Here is a 22872-nt window from a genome sequence, read left to right as displayed (position 1 = left end):
TGGTTTCCTTTATAATCACGTGCATTTTATTGCAAGAATTTAAGACATTGTTTTGACAAAGTGTTTAAAAATCTTCCACAGGTTGCCAAAGGGGCCCTGGCTTTGCACAGAAAAGATGAAGATGAAGATTCCTATCTCAGTTCCCAAACACCATCCCCTCTCTCTGTTTCTTTCCTTCTCTCTCCCTCCCTCCCTCTTCTCTCAGACAGTCTTTAACACATGATGTTCCTTTTTCTTCACTCTTCTTCCCACCCCACCAAACACTCTTTGTCAATTCCTCCTTATCTTTCGAAGCCAGCCATCACTTCCTCTGGGAATTCTTTCAAAATATCAAAGTCTGGTGTAGAGTTCTCCTATATGACACCCAGCATTCTGAACACCTTTAGCTTAGCACCAACAGCTATGAATTTTTTTTTGAGAGAGAGACAGAGACAGTGCCCAGATGGTAGGGGCAGAGAGAGGGTGAGAGAAAGAATCCCAAGCAGGCTCCACACTGTCAGCACAGAGCCTGATGCAGGGATCAAGCTCATGAACTGTGAGATCAAGACCTGAGCAGAAACCAAGAGCTGGAAGCTTAATCAACTGAGCCACCCTGGCGTCCCAGACTATGAATTATAATTACTTACTTGTACATCTCTATGAGGGCAAGGGCCCATTCTGTGATGTTCACCATTCTATTCCCCTCACCTTACACAGTGACTGGCAGGTGGTAGCCATTCTAGCCATTCTACATTTTTGTCACATCAATGGAAGAGGTGCATGCTTTCTTTCCTATAACAAATCATTTGCACAGCTATGGCCAAAAGAGCCCCCACCACATTCTGACCTGAATTTCTGGTTTTCCATCAACATATACAGTGCTGTTGTTGACCATTTCCACAATGGCAACTCCAAGATTGCAGCGAATCCCAAAGGAAATGCAGAATCCCAGCCCACTCATAATGGCAATGATGTAACGCTTGGGGATGCCACAGCAGTGGCAGTTGCAGAGTGGGGGCCTCTGCCTGGAAGTCTGCACTGGCCTTCCTTCTTCATTCAGCTCAGTGTTATCTTCTTCATCATTGGTCCCATCGATTTTTCTACAGTGGAAGAAAAATGGTCAGAGAAGAAAGGCCAGGATTAGAGAAAAAAGTAAGTGTACTAGTCACAAAGAGTATACCAAAGAAGAAAAAGGGAAACCCAAAGTAGGATGTGGCCTGAATTTCTAAAAGTTTTTATTGTCATTAAAATAAATGATAATGGCTAAAATTACTGATATTCTGGATATTGTATTGCACTTTTATGGGCAGTAAATCATTTAAATCTCATAACAACTCCATGATGTAGATAGTGTTATCTTGCCATTATACAGATCAGGAAACTAAGTCATACTAGGTGGGATACAAGTCAAGTCCAAGTCTGTGTCCTCAACAATATGCTTTACTGAATTTCTTGCTGGAAGAGTATTGACAGACTTCAACTATATTGAGTGACCCAGCTAACTATCACACTTGACTTTCAATTTAGTGTCACCTAAAGTTTGCTTAAAAGATACACAGTGGAAAATCAACCCATCTGCAGATTCTTTTCTTAGCTAGAGGTAGGGAGGTACATTTTCTCTCACAACATGTACCCAGTTGGTTGTATATCCTTTCTTCCTAGGTGGTTCTTCTAAGGAGGTGATCCTTTGGCACCTTTTAACCAGATGGTAGGATTTTTCATTGACTTCTATAGGTTCAGATTATGGTATGTCAGTTATAGTGAATTTACCCTTTTCTCGAAAAAAAATAAAAAGTAATTTGGCAAACTGAACACTATGTCAATTATAAAAGGAGCTATTTGTATCTTCTTATATATTGTAACCCTTTTGAGGATGTTGCCAGGCCTAATTAATGTTCAAGTTTTTGTAAAAATGAGCAAACCTTGTAAGTTTCCATGAATATGAAATTCAGTAATAAGTAGCTAATACAATGATTAACAGAATAGATTGAAACACGGAATAATTTTCCCACCAATCCGTAGAGAATATGATCTTGGAAGCTTCTTAATTCTCAAGCAAAATCAGGTCTAAAGTATATGTATAGAGAAACAAGTAAGCTAGATTCAATTCAATTCATCAAGTATTTATTCAGTGAGTACTGTGTGTCAGGCACTGTGCCAACTGTTAGGGAACAATGAAGAATGTGACATGTTCTCTGCCCTCCTTCATCTCTTAAGCTGATGAGGAAGAAATACACATATACAGGGAGCTATAATTACTGGAAGATGCAGGTTTTATTGAAATCAAAGTGAAGAACAATGATAAAACAAGGGAAGGAACTTTCAATTTTAACTGAGCTCAGAGTGGTAGCTTAATAAATGTGTGCACACTGAAGAAACCAGAAGAGAACTTCAACAACCTCTCAGTGTACCTATCTACCTAACTGCACTTATACTGATGTATTCTACCTTTTCTTCAGTAATTATCCATGCTTCTACCCAAGGCCAACCAGATCTCACACCCTCTCATCTACTCAAGGATATTGTTCCAGAAATTCCCGCTCCAATATCTCATCAATTATTTTCTCCTCTCTACTAGATCATTCTTATTGTCTACAAACATGCTCTTATTTTTCCCGCCTTAAAATTTAAAATAAAAACACTTTCTCCTCCAGCTACCTCTCCCTCCCATTTTTCATCTTCCTTTTTTAGAAAAATTGGAATTTACTGTCCTCAATTCCTCTCCTCCCATTCTGTCTTGGACACACTCCAACCAGGTATCCCCCAACCTGTCCAAGAAAATTGCTCTTCTTAAGGTCATCAGCTCATTCCAATGGTCCCCAATCTTTGGTCATCATGTAGCCAGCCTATCAGCAGCACTTAATACAACTGATTACTCTCTCTTATTTATTTTCTCTCAGGAAACCACACTCATGTGCTCTTCTTCTTAATGCTCTGACTACTCCCTCTGTTTTGTCCCCTTAGACTGATTCCCTACTTCCTTGACCTATAAGCACTGGGATGCCCAGGACTCAGCCCACAGATCTCTTTTGTTTTCTATTGATACTCTATAGATGACCTTATTCCATCTGTGGGCTTTAGATACAATGCATATGTTGACAGATCCCAATTTTCATATAGAGACTTAATTGACATCTCCTTGGACACATAATCAACATCTCAAACCTAACATACCCAAACTGAGTTTCTCCCAAAAATATTAATTCCTAAGATCTTTCCCATCCCAAGAAATGATAATTTTGTTCCACTGGTTGCTCAGGCAAAAATCTTGAAGCCATCCTGCATGCTTCATTTCTTCTCCCCATATCCAATCCAGGAGCCAGTGTGACTTAGCTTGAATATTTACACTTCCACTTACTTAACTGTGTGACTTTGGCCTAGTTAACATGTCTGGGCTTCAGTTTCTTCATCTGTAACCTAGGAATTATAAAAATAGTTTCTTCTTTGTGGGGTTCTGCTCAGGATTGTCATAAGTGGATTATTATATTTAGATCATGTAGAACAGAACTTAACACATGTAAAAACTCAATATATACCAGCTACTTTTATTATATTAATCCTCACAAACATTTAATAGTCCATTCTGCTAGACTGAGCATTGATGCCATGTATTGCCATTTACACTGATGTCTAAGAGTCCTAGGACTCTGCATAATGTGCAGCCCCAGTGTTCTCCATGAATTTCTGGCATCAGAACATATATAATTTGAATAGCATGGAAAACTAATGCTCTAATGTTGACAGAGCATTACTATAGTACTCTTAGTATTTGCTAAAACAGGGATAATATACAACCACACTAATATTTGTATAAAGCAAATTCAGTTCTCTCTCCCCACACTTTCATATCATGATTTCATTATGGTTAAAACAGTTCAGTGAGACATAGGAAGGCTAATACTTCCATTTGGCACAAATGTAACTCTAGTCCAGAAAGCAGGAGTGGATTGGCCAAGACCACACAGCCAGAAGAGGGTAGAGGCAAGGTGGAAAGGTTTTCTCCTGACTATCAGGTCTCCTGGTTCCCTCTCATGGGTGTTCCCAGCTTGCCAGGCTATGTTCTGCCTCAGTGATCTTCCTGAGTCACCTTGCCATCTACATTCCATGACTTTGTGGCCCTTGCCCAAGCCACCCTGAACAACCCAAGTAGAGGAAAGTAAGAGAATGGACTCTGGAATGAGAGCAACTGAGTGCTATTTCTCCCATGTGCTAGCCTGTGACTTTGGCCAAGCCACTTGAGCATTCTTTTTTTTTTTTAATTTTTTTTTTCAACGTTTATTTATTTTTGGGACAGAGAGAGACAGAGCATGAACGGGGGAGGGACAGAGAGAGGGAGACACAGAATCGGAAATAGGCTCCAGGCTCTGAGCCATCAGCCCAGAGCCCGACGCGGGGCTCGAACTCACGGACCGCGAGATCGTGACCTGGCTGAAGTCGGACGCTTAACCGACTGCGCCACCCAGGCGCCCCAAGCCACTTGAGCATTCTAAGCCACAATATGCTGGTATTAGTTTGCCGGAGCTGCCATAACAAAGTACCACACACTGAGTGGCTCAAACAACAAAACTTTATTTTTTCACAGTTCTGGAGGCCAGAAGTCCAAGGTCAAGGTGTCAGCAGGATTCGTTTTTCCTAAGGCCTCTCTCCTTGGCCTGCAGATGGCTGTCTCCACATTACCTTCCCTCTGCATATCTCTGTGCCCAAATGTCCTTTTCATATAACACCAGTCATTTGGATTAGGACCCACCCTAAAGACTACATTTTAACTTAATTACCTATTTTGTTTGTTTGTTTGTTTAATCTTTGTATTCTTTTGTTTGTTTTATCTCTGCATTCTTTTATTTATTCTTTTGCTAAGCTTTTCATTTTGACTCCAGTATAGTTAACATACAGTGTCATATTACTTTCAGGTGTACAATATAGTGATTCAACAATTCTATATATTACTCAGGGCTCATCAAGATAAGTGTATGCTTAATCCCTTTTACCTATTTCAACCATTCCCCCTCCCGCTCTCCCCTCTGGTAACCATCAGTTTGTTCTCTATAGTTAAGAGTCTCCCTCTCACACTCTCTCTTTTTAATTACCTTTTTTTATTTACTTTTTAATTTACATCCAAGTTAGTTACCATATAGTGAAATAATGATTTTTTAATTACCTTTTTAAAGAGCTTATCTCCAAAAACAGTCATATTCTGAGGCACTGGGGGTTAGGACTTCAACATATGAATTTGGGGGGAACACAATTCAGTCCATAACAACACCCATTTCTAAAATGGGCTAATGATCATAGCTATCTCATAGGGTTGTTTTAGTGATTAAATGACAACAATATGCACGTAAATTATTTAGTGCAGTGCCTGGTACATAAAAGAGCTTTTTGTAAATGGTAAGTACTACTATTACTGCTAGTAATAAAATTGTTACAAGCTATAAGCTTAGCATTTCTCTATAATCAGTCACGTGCTTTGGATGAAGAGTAACACAGACTAACATTTTCAGGCACCATGGAGTCTTGAGGAGCTTAATTAAAGACAATCCCAGCTGATATGCTCTGAATGCACCAGGATTTTGGCTGGAGTACTACCTTCCCACAGGCTGCTTCCCACCAAACACTGAACACAGCAGGGATAGAAGGCAGGCCCTTTCCTGCAAGAGGTGGTGGGATGCCTCTGATGGGCAACTGGCTCCAGGACTCCCCATTGTTCTTGCAAAATTTTCTAGTACTGGGGTGTAGTCTGAGACTCTTTCTACAAAATCTCCCCACCCTTTCCCCTACACAGATAGCATTGCAGTCCAAATGCTCTCCCAGCCCCCCTCAGCTCTTTCCCTATTTTCCCTTAGAGAATCTGTTCCTGTCCTAGCATCTCCTTCTTGGAGGACCTGAACCAACACAAGCACTTTCTGTGTGCATGATGCCATCTTGGGTGTCCTGAGAGTTTACAGAGAGAGGACACAACAGTATGGGGGACAGAGAGAAAGGAAAGAGGAGTGTGGTAAACAGGAAGATATACCACAAGGAAAGAAGTGTGGGCTCCCCAAGTAGCAGGACCTATAGCTGCCTCACCTCAATTGAACCACCTCTTACAGCACTCCCCTGAGTTGGAGATAGGATACAGGGAGCTGTGGAGAAGAGGCCTGGGCCCTGGGTCCCAGTTTCCCTTGCTTAAAGTACTAGCAGAGTCACCAGACTTCAAGCCACCATGGAACCAGACCCAAACATGGATCACCCCCACTAGAGGGACCTCCTGAGTTGTATGTGGGTCCTTTGCACAATCTGTTTGTAGCAGGAGGGGCCCACCCATATCAACTGAAAGTTCATTTACACCAGGCTAGGGCCTCAGAGTCAGGTTTGAGTTGTTTTAAAAACAGTTAAATAGTGGAACAAAGATCTATTCACCCTTGCCCAGAAACGAGTTTGTTTGTTTTTCTAAAGAGGAGTGGGGTCATAAGAGTAAGAAAAAGGGACTCCTTTCTTCGGAAGTGGAGAGCTTTAATTATCCTAAAGAGCTCTTTATCATATTAGGTTTTTAGGTGTTTGTCTGCGCTTGGTCTATAAGATCAAAGAATCTTCATTCTTGCCAGGGCAACGTCTGTCTTGTTGTCTCTCCAAATACAGAGAGCTGCTATCTGTGGGCTGCTGGCTCCTTACACACTAGAGAAGTACAAGCTCACTGTTCACAAACAGTTGTCCAGTAAACAGCTCAGCCCCAGGAGTCTAACTGCTTACTTAAGAATTCAAATGTATCCAGTAATTATGGAGCAGGTTTGGTTTGATTTGGTCTGGTAGGCAGTAAGGTCAACATTTGGAGCACAAAGCAAACAGACTTACAGATCATTTTATGACTTTTAAAATCCATTCACTTGTGGGGCGCCTGGGTCGCCCAATTGGTTAAGTGTCCGACTTTAGCTCAGTCATGATCTCACAGTTTGTGAGTTTGAGCCCTGCGTTGGGCTCTGTGCTGACAGTTCAGAGCCTGGAGCCTACTTCGGATTCTGTCTCTCTCTCGCTCTCGCTCTCGCTCTCGCTCTCGCTCTTGCTCTCGCTCTCGCTATCTCTCTCTCTCTCTCAGATTCTCTCTCTCTCTCTCTGTTCCTCCCCCACTTGCTCTCTGTCTCTCTCTGTCTTTCTCTCTCTCTCAAAAATAAACAAACATTAAAATAAAATAAAATCCATTCACTTGCTCACTTATGGTAAGTGTTTATTTTTTTTAATGTTTATTTTTTGAGAGAGAGAGAGAGAGAGAGAGAGACACACACACACACACACACACACACAGAGCATAAGCGGGGGAGGGGCAGAGAGAGAGACGGAGACACAGAATCTGAAGCAGGCTCCAGGCTCTGAGTTGTCAGCACAGACCCCAATGTAACTCAAGAACCACGAGATCATGACCTGAGCCAGTCAGACCCTTAGCCGAATGACCCACCCAGGTGCCCCTGGTAAGTATGTATTATGGGCTGAACTGTGTCCCCACGGTTCCCACCTTCAATTCTTATGTTGAAGCCTTAACCGTCAGGACCTCAGAATGTATTTGGACAAAGGGCCCTAAAGAGGTAATATGTTGGACTTGGAGCCTCCAAAACTGTGAGAAAATAAATTTCTGCTAAGTTAGTTACCCAGTCTCTGGTACTTTGTGTCAGCAGCCCAAGCAGACTAATGTGGTACTCTAATTTACCTTCCAGAAGGGTCACATTTACTTCAGACTGGTTTTTACACAATCATTAAGTTGCTATTCTACTGGAAAAAGCAAGGGAATTGAAAAATATCAACTACATCCTACACTAGTACAGGGTGAGGTATTATATATATGTGTATATATAATATCTCCCTTAATCCTCAGAACAATCTTGAGAAGTAGAATTTATTCCTCTCTTACAGCTTGGGAGACTGAGACTCAGAACATTTCAGAAACTTGCCCAAGGGGTGCCTGAGTAGCTCAGTTGATTGAGCGTCTGACTCTTGATATCGGCTTAGGTCATGATTTTGCAGTCGTAGGATTGAGCCCACCTCAAGCTCCAAGCTGACAGTGTGGAGTCTGCTTGGGATTCTCTCACCCTCTCTCTCTCTCTCTCTCTCTCTCTCTCTGCCCCTCCCCCACTTGAGTTCACTCTCTCTCAAAATAAATAAATATTTTAAAAAAAAACTTTTAAAACATTTAAAACACTTAAAAAAGGAAAAGAGACTTGCCCAAGAGTCACCCAGCTGCACTGGGTGAAGTGAAAACACAACCCAGATTTGATATCAGGCCTACTTCTAGAATGCTGCAGGACCTAACCAGAAAGCACCTTACAAATATCAAGTGCTTCACCTAAGTAAACATTTTTAAAGGTTCTGAGAAGCAATACTGAAGAGGGATTGAAGTAACATGCTCTAGAGTCAGACAGTCCTGTGTCAAATGCTGAGTTTGGTATTTATTAGCTGTCTGAAATTGAGCAAGTTACTTAGACCTCTCTGAACAAAACTATTGTGAGCACTAAATGAGATAAAACTTATGAAGCACTCAGTATCATTCCTAGCACTTGATAAATAATCATGAAATGATAACTTCTTTTTTAATGCCTTATTTATTTTTGAGAGAGAGAGAGAGAGAGACAGAGTATGAGCAGGGGAGGGGCAGAGAGAGAGGGAGACACAGAATCTGAAGCAGGCTCCAGGCTCTGAGCTGTCAGCACAGAGCCCGATGCAGGGCTCGAACTCATGAACCATGAGATTGTGACCTGAGCCAAAGTCAGATGCTTAACCAACTGAGCCACCCAGGCACCCCATGAAATGATAAGTTTTAAAAAAGGGGGGAGGGATTTAAAATCTGACTCCCAGAGCTAGTTTGGGATTTGAAATAGGATCTCATGAGTGTGGCTCTCAGGACATCAGATTCAAAAAGATCTCAAAATAATGCACCTGGTCAACTCCTACCCAATCAATAATGTCATAGTACCTGTATTTTTGTAATTTTTCAAATTAATATCTCCCTCTTCCAGTAGACTATAAGCTCAAAGTCAGGAGCCAAGTATCCCTAGCACCTAGCACATTTCCACAAATTTTGAAGTGTTAACTTGTTTTTATTTTTCTCCAGGTAATTTCAACCTTTCCTGTACCCTCATTCAAGGAAAGAATCAGTTCTTATTACCTAATCAGGACATGATAAGATAGATCATAAGGAAAAAAAAAAAAAAAAGACTTGGTCTCTATGGCTTTTTTATTCCAAAAGCCTAAGCTACAGGTGACTAACTGACAGCTCAAAGGACAGTCTGGCCCACAGATAGGTTTCGGTTTATGCTTTGGTGTGTGTATGGTTTTTTAGAATTTGGATTAATTTCCAGAGTTTAACGTTTATTTTTATTTTTGAGACAGAGGGAGACAGAGCATGAACAGGGGAGGGTCAGAGAGAGGAAGACACAGAATCTGAAACAGGCTCCAGGCTGAGCTGTCAGCACAGAGCCCAACGCGAGACTCGAGCTCACAGACCACGAGATCGTGACCTGAGCCGAAGTCGGCCGTCCAACCGACTGAGCCACCCAGGCTCCCCTAATTTCCAGAGTTTAAAAATCAGGACAGTGCTTCCAAATAAAAACAAAAATATATGTTCAAATCTTAACCTTCCAGTGCCTGTGAATATGACTTTATTTAGAAATAGGGTCTTTGCAGATGTAGTCAAGTTAAGACAAGGTCATACTGGATCAGAGTGGGCCCTTAGCCAACAACTGGTGTCCCTATAAAAATAGGGGAATTAGCAGATAGACACGGAAACTCTGGGAAGAAAGCCATGTGACAACAGACGCAGAGACTGGAGTGATGTGTGTCTACAAGCCAAGGAATGCCAAGGACTACCAGCAGCCTCCAGAAGCGAGGAAGAGGCAGAGATAAATTCTCCTCAGAGTCTTCAGAGAGAGTGTGGTCCTGCTGACACCTTGCTTTTGGACTTCTGGCCTCCAGAATGGTAAGAGAATAAATAAATGTAAGCCATTCAGTTTGTGGTGCTTTGTTATAGCAGCCTTAGGAAAAATTAATGCAAGGGGTATTCTCCCTTGAGACAGGATTTAACATCCTAGCAAAGGCCAGAAGAAATAGTTCTAATGAGCTACTAGTATGGCTCTCAGAGGTTTAGACAAAGTAGAGATGCCAAGAAGAGCCTGACAATTTCTCTCTCGTTTAAAAAGAATATCATTATTGCACTGTGGGCAGAGATTGGCCACTCTCACGTTTAAAAAAAAAATGACTCAAGAGTTTCTTGTGGGTCAATAATTGAGCAGAGCAGATTGTTGAAGTGGATTTGACTATCAGTGACTTCTGACCATGAATGACTTCACCCTTTGAATAAGAACATAAAGATAGGGACCAGGAGAAGTCAGGTCATGGTTTAATAAGCATGTCCAACATCATTCCTCTTGCCGTTCAGATTCATTTCAAAGAGAGAATAATCAAGGCCAGAGGAATATTCTTCTTTGGGTTCAGGGGCCTACTTTCTCTCCTTTCCTTCTTTGTCTGATAAACCTAAATTATAGGCCTATTTCATTTTTTAATGCCTATTACAGTGACTACTAAATTTGAGTGGCCCATATAGATGAATTAGTGAGGATTAAATTAGCTAAAATTTTGAGGTCTGTTATTTAGAATAAAAATTCATGACATATTTTCAATGTCAATCAGAATCGTCAATAAATAGGTGTCCCTTTAACCGTTTTTGTTTTTTATTTTTTCAAAAAATTTTTTTGATGTTTATTTATTTTTGACAGAGAGACAGAGCACAAGCAGGGTAGGGACAGAGAAAGAGGCAGACAGAATCCGAAGCAGGCTTCAGGCTCTGAGCTGTCAGCACAAAGCCCAAGGTAGGGCACGAACCCACAAGCTGCGAGACCATGACCTGAGCCAAAGTCGGACACTCAACCGACTGAGCCACCCAGGAACCCCAACTGTTTTTGTTTTTTAGGAGAAATGCCAGAACTATTATGGCAGGTTGTAGAGAAAGGGACTGAAAGTCTCAAAAAAGGAGATATGCTATATGTATTTACTAGATAAGGCAGAAAACCCACAAACTAACTATATTCCTTAGGAAGCCAGAGGAACCACATTCCATTTACCAAGGCAATAAGGAATGCAGGGTCATGGGGCCATCAGCACCAGTGAGCCTCTCTGCAGTGGCTGTCCTAGGCAGATCCCGTCTGACAGCAGGGGATACTGTTCCAGAACTGGGCTCCCCAGGGCAATCAGAACACTAGAATCTGGCAGTAGCAGAGGCCAATGGCAGCACTTCAAGATCAGAGAGAAGGATAGCAAGGTCAGAATGGCATTTGAGGGGTCTGACTCACAGCAACTGACAGACAAGAGGATGAACACAGAGTACGGACAGAGTGTGAGATGTTTGGGCTGCTCATGAACACACATCACAGACCTTCTCTTTGGAAAGGGAACTGAACGGTCAATGGACGGCTGGCTTGGCTGGTGGATATTAGCCAGCTTCTGCTCTCAGCCGCCCAGTTCTAGAGCAGTGGCACGTGGAGTGGCCATGGTAGCAGAGCTGGAGACTGTGCTTGGGATCCCACTCACCAAGACTGACGTGGCTACCACTGCTGTCAGCACCAAAACCAGTGCTGAGTCCCTGCTATGGCACGATCCCTCAGGAGAAACCAGCTTCTTGGTGGCAAACTATTTATATCTGACTCCTTCCATCTTGGAAAGAGTAGCAATTCATCTTGAGTGGGTGGGGCTGACATATATTCCATATATGAGCCTGCAAATCTTGGCCAGTATCACTATCTGAGGATTCACAGAATCCTGATCAGCCAACATGAAATCCCACAAAACATCACCTAAGACCAAGACACCCAATTTATGGCAAAGGAAATATAGCAGGGGGCGCATAACAATGGCATCCACTGGACCTACCACAGGCTTCAGTGTGCAGTGTGCAGGCTTCAGCCTGCCAGAGCTGAGGAAGCCTCTTAAAGATGCCACTGAGGCATCAGTTCAGAGAGGAATGCCCGCTAGGATAGAGCACCATCCTTCAGGATGCAGTATGTTCCATAAACCGATAGTTATTGTAATAGTGCTATGTCCCCAACAGGTGGAATACACTGGTCTGAGAAAGAAGGGATAAAAGTAGTAGTCCATTTATCATCATTCCCAGTAACCCACTTCTGGAATATCTCACCTCTTCAATTTTAGACCCACTGGGTTTAGGAGTTCTGATGCCCAAGGAAGAATTCTTCCACTTGGGAATGCAATGAAAATTCCATTACATATAGTTATAACTGCTGCCCAGTCATGTTGGTGTCCTCAGGCCAAGACCAAAAAGCAACGCCAAAGGTCACCATAGTGGCATGGCTGACTGGTCCTGAACTGGTCCTAATCCTCAGCAGGGACAGCCCACAGTCAATGACTGGCTGATGCAGAGACATAAAAGGCTGGCTCTTTTGCTTAAAGGGACAACTCAGTGCCAGTTATGCCCCAGATCCTCCCGCTCCGACCCCTGTGCATTACCTAAGATCACATCTTTGCTTGGTGTTCTCCTTTACTATCCTGATTTACTCCCTCCCAACTTCACCCCCAATAAATCATATCCTAGACTGTCCAAATCCCTGTTTCAGGCTCTGCTTTTAGAGGTAGAAATGGAGCAAAATAAAGCAGGGAAGAGAAACAGGGAATGGGGGAGGGGGGCTTTATCTTTAAATAGGATGGTCAGGAAAGTCTTCCCTGGGAAGGTAACCTTTGATGAGAGACGTGAACATGGGAGAACAAACCATCAGCCTATTAGAGAGAAAAGCTTTCAGGGTGAAAAAGATAGGGTGCATCATCTGGCACAAGAGTAGGTCTGGGAAGACAGTGGGTCTGGGGAGTTCCAATAAAAGTGCAGAGTATGGCTGGAGCAGAATGAGGCAGGGAAAGAAGGCCAGAAATGCCAGACTTCTCAAGTTCCCACAGCCCATGTAGGGCCTTGAAGGCCATTGAAAAGATGCTTGCTTTAACTCTGAGAGAGGTGGGGAACCATGGGGAGGTTTTGAGCAGAGGAGAGATGTGATCTGACTTTGTTTTTCTAGAATTACCCTGGCTGCAAAAGTGGAAGCCAAGCTGCCTGAGGTTGTACAGGCAGAAAGTAAATGATGTCACAGCAATTAGAACTGCGGGCCGGGCCCACCTGACCTCAGAGCCTGCTCTCACGCACTTGTGTTTATCAATGGAGCACACGGGGCATGTCTGGTGCATATGTTGAAATCACAGGCACTGAATGCTGAGGATGGACACAACACCCAGGAATTGGTCCATCTCTTTAAAGGGAAGATAAAAATATTTATAAGGAGAGTAGGCACCCCTTCAGTTTCCCTTGGGGGAAGTCTTCAATACTACATACTACAACTGATTAGGAGAAAAGCCCATACTTGCCATAAGATACAGAGGTTGCTGGCTACGTTGCGGCCCAAGTGACTCCCTAAGCCTACATGAGTCATTAAGTCTCAAGTCAGTAAGTGGGAAGAGCAAAGACACTTAGAGAGGTCACATAGTGTAATGAGTAAGAATAGTGGTCATAGAAGGTCTGGTCGGAAACCCAGCTCTGCCACTTATAGTCTGTGTGACCTTGGACAACTTACTTAACCTCGCTGTGCCTCGGCTTTCTCATCTGTAAAATGGTAACTGTAATAGCCCCCACCCCATAGGGTTTAATACAAGTAAATGAGTTTACAGTGCCTGGAATATATAATGTTTGCCATTATCATTTTATTACACATAGACAATTAGAGGACACTCATATTGTCATGTAAGTTGAACAAATCTACATGTCAATTTCTAGATGTTAACTTCCAAATTTAATGCCTTCTATGTCATCTGTTCTAATACTGGACTATAAATAAATGTATTCTTTCTTCCTACGCTTCTGAAATATTATTGTACTTTTAGCTGATTAAATTGTCCAGCTCCTTTTTATCAATAACTCTTCCAGGAGTAACAGGAAGGCTAATAATGCCTGACTGTAATCAGCCCCAGGTGCAAACTTCAAATGCTTCCCTATGCATTTGCCACTCCCCTGACTGTGCAGAATGCTCAGTAATTAAAAAGCACCCCAAGAATTCCATTTAGATGATGATTTCAGTATCAAATATTACAAGACAGTGAGTTATATACTGCTTGGTAAGTTAGGAAGTCAGAGTTTCTAACTTCCAAATGTTCTTGTTCCTTACAAAACAGAAAACAGTTTCTTCTGATTTTTTTTCCCCATTGGATTCTGCCAACTGGTTTTAGGTGAAAAATTAGCAAGTGGAGGGAATGGTCATTATATACCAGACCCTGGGCAAGGCCCTTTATATATAAATACCTCTAAGACAAGGTCAACATCAAGTGTGTGGCAGAGTTGGTCTCGCTGGAGGAGCCCTAATTCTGGAGCTTTGTTCAACGACTGCTAGAGCTTAGGGTGAACTTGGCTTGCTGGTCAATTAATGCCTGTTTTTTTTTTTAACCATCCTCTGTCAATAACTTCTTTCTAGAATCACTGAAAGAAGGGGTTCTAGTTTGGCTCTATTTTTTCTCAAGTCATTCTCCAATTAAGACAACAGTGGTAACATCTAGCATGCATTTTAGTGCATTCTGCATCTCTAGCCCTGTGTTAGCCATTTTTCTATTGTGTCATGATTCAGTTCCAAGGAAACCATTCAGAGTCCTAAACACATAGCTTTGTTTAGGGCTGAGGTCGCACAACTGGGAAATTATGAATTTTGTTCTATTCCTAAGCAAACCAATCTGGCAAACAAAAAGATCTTCAAGAGGATCATCCAATCAAACATAGCAAACCCAGTTCTTACAATAATCTCTTACCAAAGAAAGTGATTAAATTTCAAAAAAGCAATTCAACTTAACGTTGGAAAGAAAATTCCTAAGTACTTCTTTGTCAAATATTTTATAAACTAAGGTACAGAGTCTGGTGATTATAATGGTGATTGTAGTCAACTCTGTTTCTTATGCCTGACTTTGTCAGATTCCTTTGTCATTATACTTGAATATGCCAATCAAGACACTGTACCTTCTTTTTCCATTTTTAATCAAATGAACACCACCACAGTAAGATGGACATTACCCGGGGAGTGTGCAGCACAAGGATAAAACATTCTTCAAAGAAAAGGTCATTACAATCATTTGCTATGTCTGGTTGGTTTATCCTGCTGTCAGCTAGGTTTTTACCTATACACGATAATTCAGTGTAGGTCTAATCGAAACCTCTTCGTTTTTAACTTTTAAATTAATGAGGGGCTGACCCCAGCTCTCTTACTAGGAAAGCTCATCAAGAGTGATATAGTGGAAAATTTCACACTGACAGGAGCCCCTGTGTTATAAAATCCAAGGAATGGAATGCATCTCTGTGTGACTAGAAATAGTCCTTTGAATACTAAATTTTTTTTTTCATTGAAGAGATAACATATACAAGTTAAAAGCAGATGCCAGATGGCATTTCACTCATTAGGGTTAGAAATAATCATTCAAACATATAAAAATCTTATCAGGAGTATTTTTCACATTTATTTATATCAGAGGGATTAAAGAAGTTGTCTTACCTTGTACATAAGGACTGCTTATTAATTCATCTATAAAACCTAGAAAGGCATTTACTATGTCTATAAAAAAATCACAAATTAAAATGTCACATCAATTCATTCATTTGTGGCACACTCTTCTTCTAATAATAATATATTTAACTTTAAAAAAGATTTATCTTTTTGGTTTGGACAAAAACATTCACTTTAATGATAGTACATAATATTTTCCCATTGTAACCATGTAAGGCTTTTTGTCTTAAATACTAATTTTTAAAGATACTTTCTTTAAACTACTGTGTAACTATTCTTTTCTTTCAAAACCACACAATCAGCAACCCCTCTAGTTTATATAACAATCTAAACACATACTTAATTTTGATTTATAGGGAAAAATTCCTAAAAATTATTTCAACCAAAAGTATACAATATAAAGTGGTTCCTGATTTTGTCATTATTATTGAGTTAACATGAAATATTATCTCCCTATACCTCTTCCAACTGAATGCCAAACACACAATATGCAATATCACCATCTCTGGTAAGTACCAATACTACCATATAAGCAGAACGCCTATCTCGGTATTTTCTGAATTCAACCCTATACTTTTGATGCATCTTTTTTTTTTTTCCCCTCCAGACGTAGCGTGTTGGAGCTGGAAGGGGATCCAGAAGCCATCTAATCTGACCTACCCACTCCTCTTTAGAAATGTGGCTTTTAAAACATGAAGCAAAGCCTCTCAAACATTGGCAATGTGAAACTACTCAGAAATAAACCTAAAGTTTGCATTCAAACTTTACCTTTGTAAAATCCCCAACGAATCTCCCACGGCGTTCTTCACTCCTTCCTTTCCAGGTTTCAAAATTTTTTCTTTGAAGGTATCAAATGCTTTAAAAGGCATTTTGAATGGGTATGGGGGACCTCCGAGCACTAAGAGTCAAGTCTCAGAAACTGTCATGCTTTCTCATTTCCAGCATGGGGACCACTCTGCTTCCCTCGATGAACACCCTGAAGTCAGTTCTCATGGAGGTAACTACTTAAAATCAAAAAGGAGATGAAACCCAGCCCAGATCTTTCAAGAGGAGACAAACCGCTCCCCCTCCCCGCAAAAAGAGGCCAAGTAGTGTCTGGCTGGGAATTCAGTCCCTTGAAAGCTACAAGCTCAGCAGCAGCCTGTGGCGCTGTCTCTGGCAGCCACTCTCAGGCTGAGCGCAGCCTCACTCCCTCCCTGGGGCTGCAGCTGGAGAAGCTGAAGTGGGCTCCAGCCCACAAGGTGTCCTGAGACCAGCGACAGCAACTGCAGCCTTTCTCCAGCCCCTCCTGCTGCTTCTGACCACATCCCCCTCCTGCCTCACTCAGCCCGTGGCTCTCACGGAGTGATCCTTTCCAAGGTGATGCTATAGTAACCGGCACAATACCTGCCCCTCAGCCGCTGGGGCTTATTAATGGGCTCTCAGCCAGAGCAGACACCCAGGGTGGAGTGTATGAAGCATTTACAAGTCCTCTGCTTCTCTGAGGTCTGGCCTTACAGACAGGCTCTCCGCCACCACATGATGCCTTTTATGCCCCTCGTGGGAAACATGAAACAGTTTTTCTGCCAGACACTAGTAGGGATGTGGTCCTTGGAGGGGCGCCTGCGCTCAAGCAGGCTAAAGGCAAACATCTAGGAAGGCATTTATTTTCTCCTAATCAACAGAGCAGGATCCCTCAAGGTGTGGTGTGGGGGTGCCATTGGGACCACCTCACTGAAGGTATCTGAGCTGGTCCTAGCACCTGCTTAGGCTTCTTCACTGATCCTCACTGTCCTCAGGAGAAATCCACATTCTTTATTCTCTATCATGGCTCACAAGGCCCTCCATGGGACCCCAGCCTTATTTCTTATTACTCTGCTCTTCATATCAGCCCTTTACTGAATTCATCAAGCTCCATGTCGCCTCTGAGTTTTGCTCAAGCTATATCCTCTGCCTGGGTAACTCTCCTCACCCTTTATCTGGGAAATGTCAGGGGATTCTTAAGTCTCACTGAGATGTCTCTTCCTCTAGAAACCCTCCTAGGCAAGGCGTCCCTCCTCCATGCCTCCAGATCACCTGTCCTCTGCCCCAGGAGGACCTGCTCCATTGTGGGATATAACCTTAAAAAGTTGTTGGACTGGGGTTAAAATATCACGTTGCTCCCATGTTTATGGGCAGCAGCTAATGCCTCTATATACGACGCTGTCATGAAGAAGCAGCTTTCGTCTGCAAGGTTCCAGTGCTCCAATCCCCCAGCCTGCATATGCCTGACAAATCCTGTGTTTTAGCCTTTCAGATACCCCAAAAGTCATGTCCACAGGACTAGTAATTGCCAACCGCAAACTGCATTCCAATCCTTCTCCAAGGTTTGAATTAAGTTATCTAAATCAGAGCTGGATCCTTGGTAGGTTAACTACTACTATCAATAATAACTATTATTATTATTATTATGGCTAATATTTTATTGAGTCCTCTCTATGGTCCAAATTCTGTTTAGTATTCTTCATGTACTATCACAATCTTTCCAACACTGTTTTGTGATTAGTAACTTATTTTTCCCAATTTTACTAACAGGAAGCTGAGGCAAAGAGGTTAGACTTGCCAGGTTTCAGATCCAAACAGCCTGGCTCCAGCCATTCTCATCTGTCTCTCTGTGTGTCTCTCTCTCTTCCTCCATCACACCCTTCACATTGCCTCCTCTGACTTTATGAGGTATGTTTTGTATATCTGATAGTTAATCCATTTCAAGTGGACAGTGATGTTTAGCAAATTTACCAAGTTGTGCAACCATCACACTAAAGCACAAAGCAGATAGAACATGTCTATCACCCCAAAAAGATCCTTTATACCCACTGTTAATCCCCATCTTCCACCCCCACCCCCTGTCCCAAGGCAACCAGTAATCTACTTTCTTTCTCTATAGATTTGTCTTTTTTGGACACTTCATATAAATGGAATCATATAATATACGGTCTCCTGTTCCTGGCTTCTTTCACTTAGTATAATAATTTTGAGGTTTGTCCAAGTCACAGCTCATATCAGTAGTTTGTCCCTTCTTTTTTCCTTTTCTGTGGAATATTTCAATATGTGGACTTACCACATGATGTCTATCCATTGACCTGTTGATGAACATTTAGGTTGTTTCCATTTTCTGAGTACTATGCAGAAAACTGTCAAGAATATACCCATGCAGATCTTTGCGTGGACATCTTTTCCTTTCTCTTGGGCAAATACCTAGGAGTGAAATTGTTGGGTCATATGGTAAGTATATGTCGAACTTTTTAAGAAACTGCCAAATTATTTTCCAAAGTGGCTGCATTATTTTATATTCCCACAGTATGTATGAGGACTCCCATTTCTGCACAACCTCACCAATATTTGCTGTCTTTTTTAGTATAACCATTCTAGTGGGTATGAAATGGTATCTAATTGTGGTTTTAATTTGCATTTCCCTGATGACTAATGATATTGACCACCTTTTCATGTGGATATTGCCCACTTGTATATCTTCTTTGGTGAAATTTCTATTCACATATTTTAACCATTTTTTAAATGAGATTTTTGTCTTATTACTGAGGTGCATATATTTTCAATCCTTTTTAAGATCGTTTTACAAATATTTTCTCTCAGTCTGCCATTTGTCTTTTCATTTTCTTAATGCTGTATTTTGAAGTGTAAAAATGTTTAATTTTGATGAGGTCCAATTTATCTATTTTTTCTTTTATAGACTGTGCTTTTGTTCATATATCTAAGTAATCTTTGACTAACCTGAGGTCTTGAAGATTTTCTCCCGTTTTTTCCTTTACAAGTTTTACTGTTTCAGCTCTTACATTTAAGTCTATGATCCATTTTGAGTTCATTTATATATAATGGTGTGAGGCGAACATCTAAGTTCAACATTTTCCATGTGAATATCCAGTTGTCCCAAAACCATTTGTTAGAAAGGCTATCCTGGATTAATTGCTATCCTTGGCACCTTTGCAAAAAAAATCAGGTGAACATAAAGATTTATTTCTAGACTGTCAATTCTTTTCTATTGACCTTCATGTCTACCTTTGTGCCAGTATCACACTGTCCTAACTATAGCTTAATAGAGAGTATAACAAAAATTCCCATCAGCCCCATGCTTTTAAAAGGCATAGTTTCTGGCCACCAATCTTGCCACCTATAAACCCTCAAGGCTGAGAATCCTAAGACCCCAGCACATCACACATCTAATCAATCCACCACCAAGTCTTTACCCATTTCCAAAAAAGCTCACTTATTCATCAAAAGCAAATACAATCAAAATATGACAAACATACCTTCTTGCTATGGAAAGCATCCACTGGTAGAGCTTCTAACCTTCTTCAGTCCCCAGATACTCTTAGGTACTTATCTCTTAGAGCACACATTGGAAGCACTACTAGGCAAAGACCACATGACTCTTCTTTCTTAAGGGTCAAGTATTTATCTAAATTCAAGTCACTTAACATATAGTATTGGTTCCAGGAGTACAATTTAATGATTCATCACTGCTGTATAACACCCAGTGACATATAAAACCCAGTGACGTAAAACACCACATATAATATCACAGCAAATGCCCTGCTTAATGCCCATCACCCATTTAGCCCATCCCCCCACCCACCTCCCCTCCAGCAACCCTCAGTTTGTTCTCTACAGTTAGGAGTTTCTTATGGTTTGCCTCCCTCTCTGTTTTTATCTTTTTTATTTTTCCTTCCCTTCCACTATGTTCACTTATGTGTGTGTGTGTGTGTGTGGGTGTGTGTGTATAATCTTCTTTACCCATTCATCAGTTGATGGACATTGGTTTTTTTCCATAATTTGGCTATTGTTGATAGTGCTGCTATATAAACATTGGGGTACATGTGCCCCTTCAAATCTGTATTTTTGTATCCTTTGGATAAATACGTAGTAGTACAATTGCTGGCTTGTCAGGTAGGTCTACTTTTAACTTTTTGAGGAACCCCCATACTGTTTTCCAGAGTGGCTGCCCCAGTTTGCATTCCCACCAACGGTGCGAGAGTGTTCCCTTTGCTCATGAAACATACTTAAATCTACAAAAGTTTCTTAGTGGTGATTGAGATAGTTGATAAAGGTGATAACATTTGTGAAGTAGTTTCTAGGTATCAGACTTTAAACACTCAACTCATTTAACCACCACAATGACACTCCAAGGTAGGCACCATCATTATATCATCTACAGATGAGGAAACTGAAGCACAGAGAGGTTAGGTAAACTTGCTTAAGTGCACACAGCTAAGAAACTAAACAGAATGGAATATGGACCCAGGAAGCCTGGCATTAGAGCCTGTACTCTTAAACTCCACACTAGAACTGTTGATAAGACAAGAAAATAAAAAGCCAGACTTTAAAGAATTGAGGCTCATTTTATTTATTCATTTGTTATTATTCTTGAAGGCCTCCTATGTGGCAGCCCCTTTGAGGCACTGTGATAGGCTGAGATGTGATATTCCTCTTGAGGAAACAAAGAAATCAGAAAAATGAATGAGTCCTTTCAGTGTAGTGAGCCCCATGTATGGAGTTATGGGAGCACCAGCAAGGGCTCCTCCTGTGCCTTGCTGATGGGGAATAGAGAGGGCTTCCTAGATGAGGGGATGACAGTGTAAGCGTTCAGGAATGAGCAAGAGTGAGGCAAACAAGAGGAAAAAAATGTAGGAGCAAAGACTTACATGAGAGAGCATGACATCTGAGGGAACCGCGTATACTTTCAGAGATGGGTGAGTGTGCCATGTGGTACAAAACAGGGCCAGAGTGAAGGTCTTGAGCTTTATAGACTTTAGTTATTAAACATGTGATCCCCATCTCAAAACATCAAATGGTGCAAAGATATAGGAGATTGTGTGCAGAGCAGAACTTCCGGAGGGCCATGAAACTAAAACTTTGGTCCATTTTGGGATATGTAGACTGAACGTTTACTAGAAAAAAATCTAGCCATTGACATATAGTAGATGACTTCCTGTCATCCTATACCAAAAAAAAGCCTCTTCCATTAGAGAAAATATGAACTACAACATCTTTAGAAATAATAGCCCAGTAACCCCAATTCCTCATTCTCAGGGACGAGCACAAAAATTTCTATTTTATCCAGCACTTACTTCTCTCAATCTTTAAACATTTTAAATTATATTGTTGATAATTATCATTTGTACTTATAAAATGATTTTTTCATTGCATTTCCATATTTAACATTCATTCTTCTATTAGTCAAATTTGTATACAAAGCAGTTTCAAGTATTTAATCTGATTCTCACAACGACCCTGTGGAACACATAAGCAGATATCAAGACTCAATTTTGCCCAAGGTAACCTGGCTATTAGAATGTGGAGACCTGGGGGTAGGTCCTTACACCCATTTCCTGAGCTTGCAATACCACAGTACACAGTACATTGTGATCTTATAATCCCATGGGTACTAAAGAATGCCTTTAACATAACTCAGGAAAGATGTACTCTGAATCCTTATGCCTTCAAAAATGTCACTGAGGGGTGCCCGAGTGGCTCAGTCGGTTAAGCATCCGACTTCGGCTCAGGTCATGATCTCCCAGTTTGGGAGTTTGAGCCCCGTGTCAGGCTCTGTGCTGACAGCTCAGAGCCTGGAGCCTGCTTTAGATTCTGTGTCTCCCTCTCTCTCTGCCCCTCCCCCGCTTGTGCTCTGTCTCTCTCTGTCTCTCAATAATAAATAAACGTTAAGAAAAAAAAAATTTTTTTTTAATGTCATTGAGCACCTAACTATAGGTAAGCTTGTGGAGCTATTGTGGAAATTGTAGAAATAAATAAGACTGGGTGCTGGTTTTTAAGATTACAAACTAAGCTGTTGGCTTTCACTAAAAAGTTCCACTAAAAAGAAGGGCCAACCAATAATAAAATCAAGAGAAACTGACATAAAATACTGATGTAGTAGCCCCTGGATTTTTTTTTTTTTCCCCTGGATTAAGATTGCCACTATCCACCCAAGCCTGACAAGATATCCTTTTTAAGGCTAACAGGGAACTTTTAGCCCATTCTGTAGTAATTGCTTCCTTATTTGTCTTTTCTGACTTGAGTTTCCTGATATCATTTCATTCTTACAAAGTAGAATGACCAAACAGATATTATCTCTCCATCTTAAAAATCAGCAAACAGGCTGAAACTCAAGAACTTGTTCAAAGTTACATAGTTTGTGGTGGAGCCAGGATTTAAACCTCACTACAAATGTTCATTATACCATGCTGCTTCCAGAACACCAATAAAGCATTATTACTCCTATTATATTTCAGCTCACTGTGAGTTGGGTACTAGAATTCAAATAATTTAGCTCTATGTTCCTAAATAATAGGAATATAATTTTATACCATTA

At 41.2% G+C, this 22872-nt stretch overlaps 1 protein-coding gene across 2 annotated transcripts in view; it reads right to left on the bottom strand.

Moving 5' to 3' along the window:
* SLC17A8 (solute carrier family 17 member 8) overlaps nt 1–18371 on the bottom strand; it is a 51464-nt gene extending 33093 nt beyond the window's left edge. Inside the window, exons 1-2 of one of the 2 annotated variants that reach the window (XM_003989158.5) lie at nt 16299–18371; nt 827–1079 (exon numbers count right to left, since the gene is read on the bottom strand). In XM_003989158.5, the coding sequence (XP_003989207.1) occupies nt 827–1079; nt 16299–16399 (354 nt within the window). In that variant the 5' untranslated portion in view covers nt 16400–18371. Of the gene's footprint in view, nt 1–826; nt 1080–3337; nt 4243–16298 lie in introns of those variants that run through there. The other variant, XM_045062222.1, reaches the window with a different exon arrangement.
* Nucleotides 18372–22872: the final 4501 nt, after the last annotated feature.

Source organism: Felis catus, chromosome B4 (genome assembly GCF_018350175.1).
Source record: "Felis catus isolate Fca126 chromosome B4, F.catus_Fca126_mat1.0, whole genome shotgun sequence".
Lineage (NCBI taxonomy): Eukaryota > Metazoa > Chordata > Mammalia > Carnivora > Felidae > Felis > Felis catus.
This window is presented reverse-complemented; position numbering and strand designations above follow the sequence as displayed.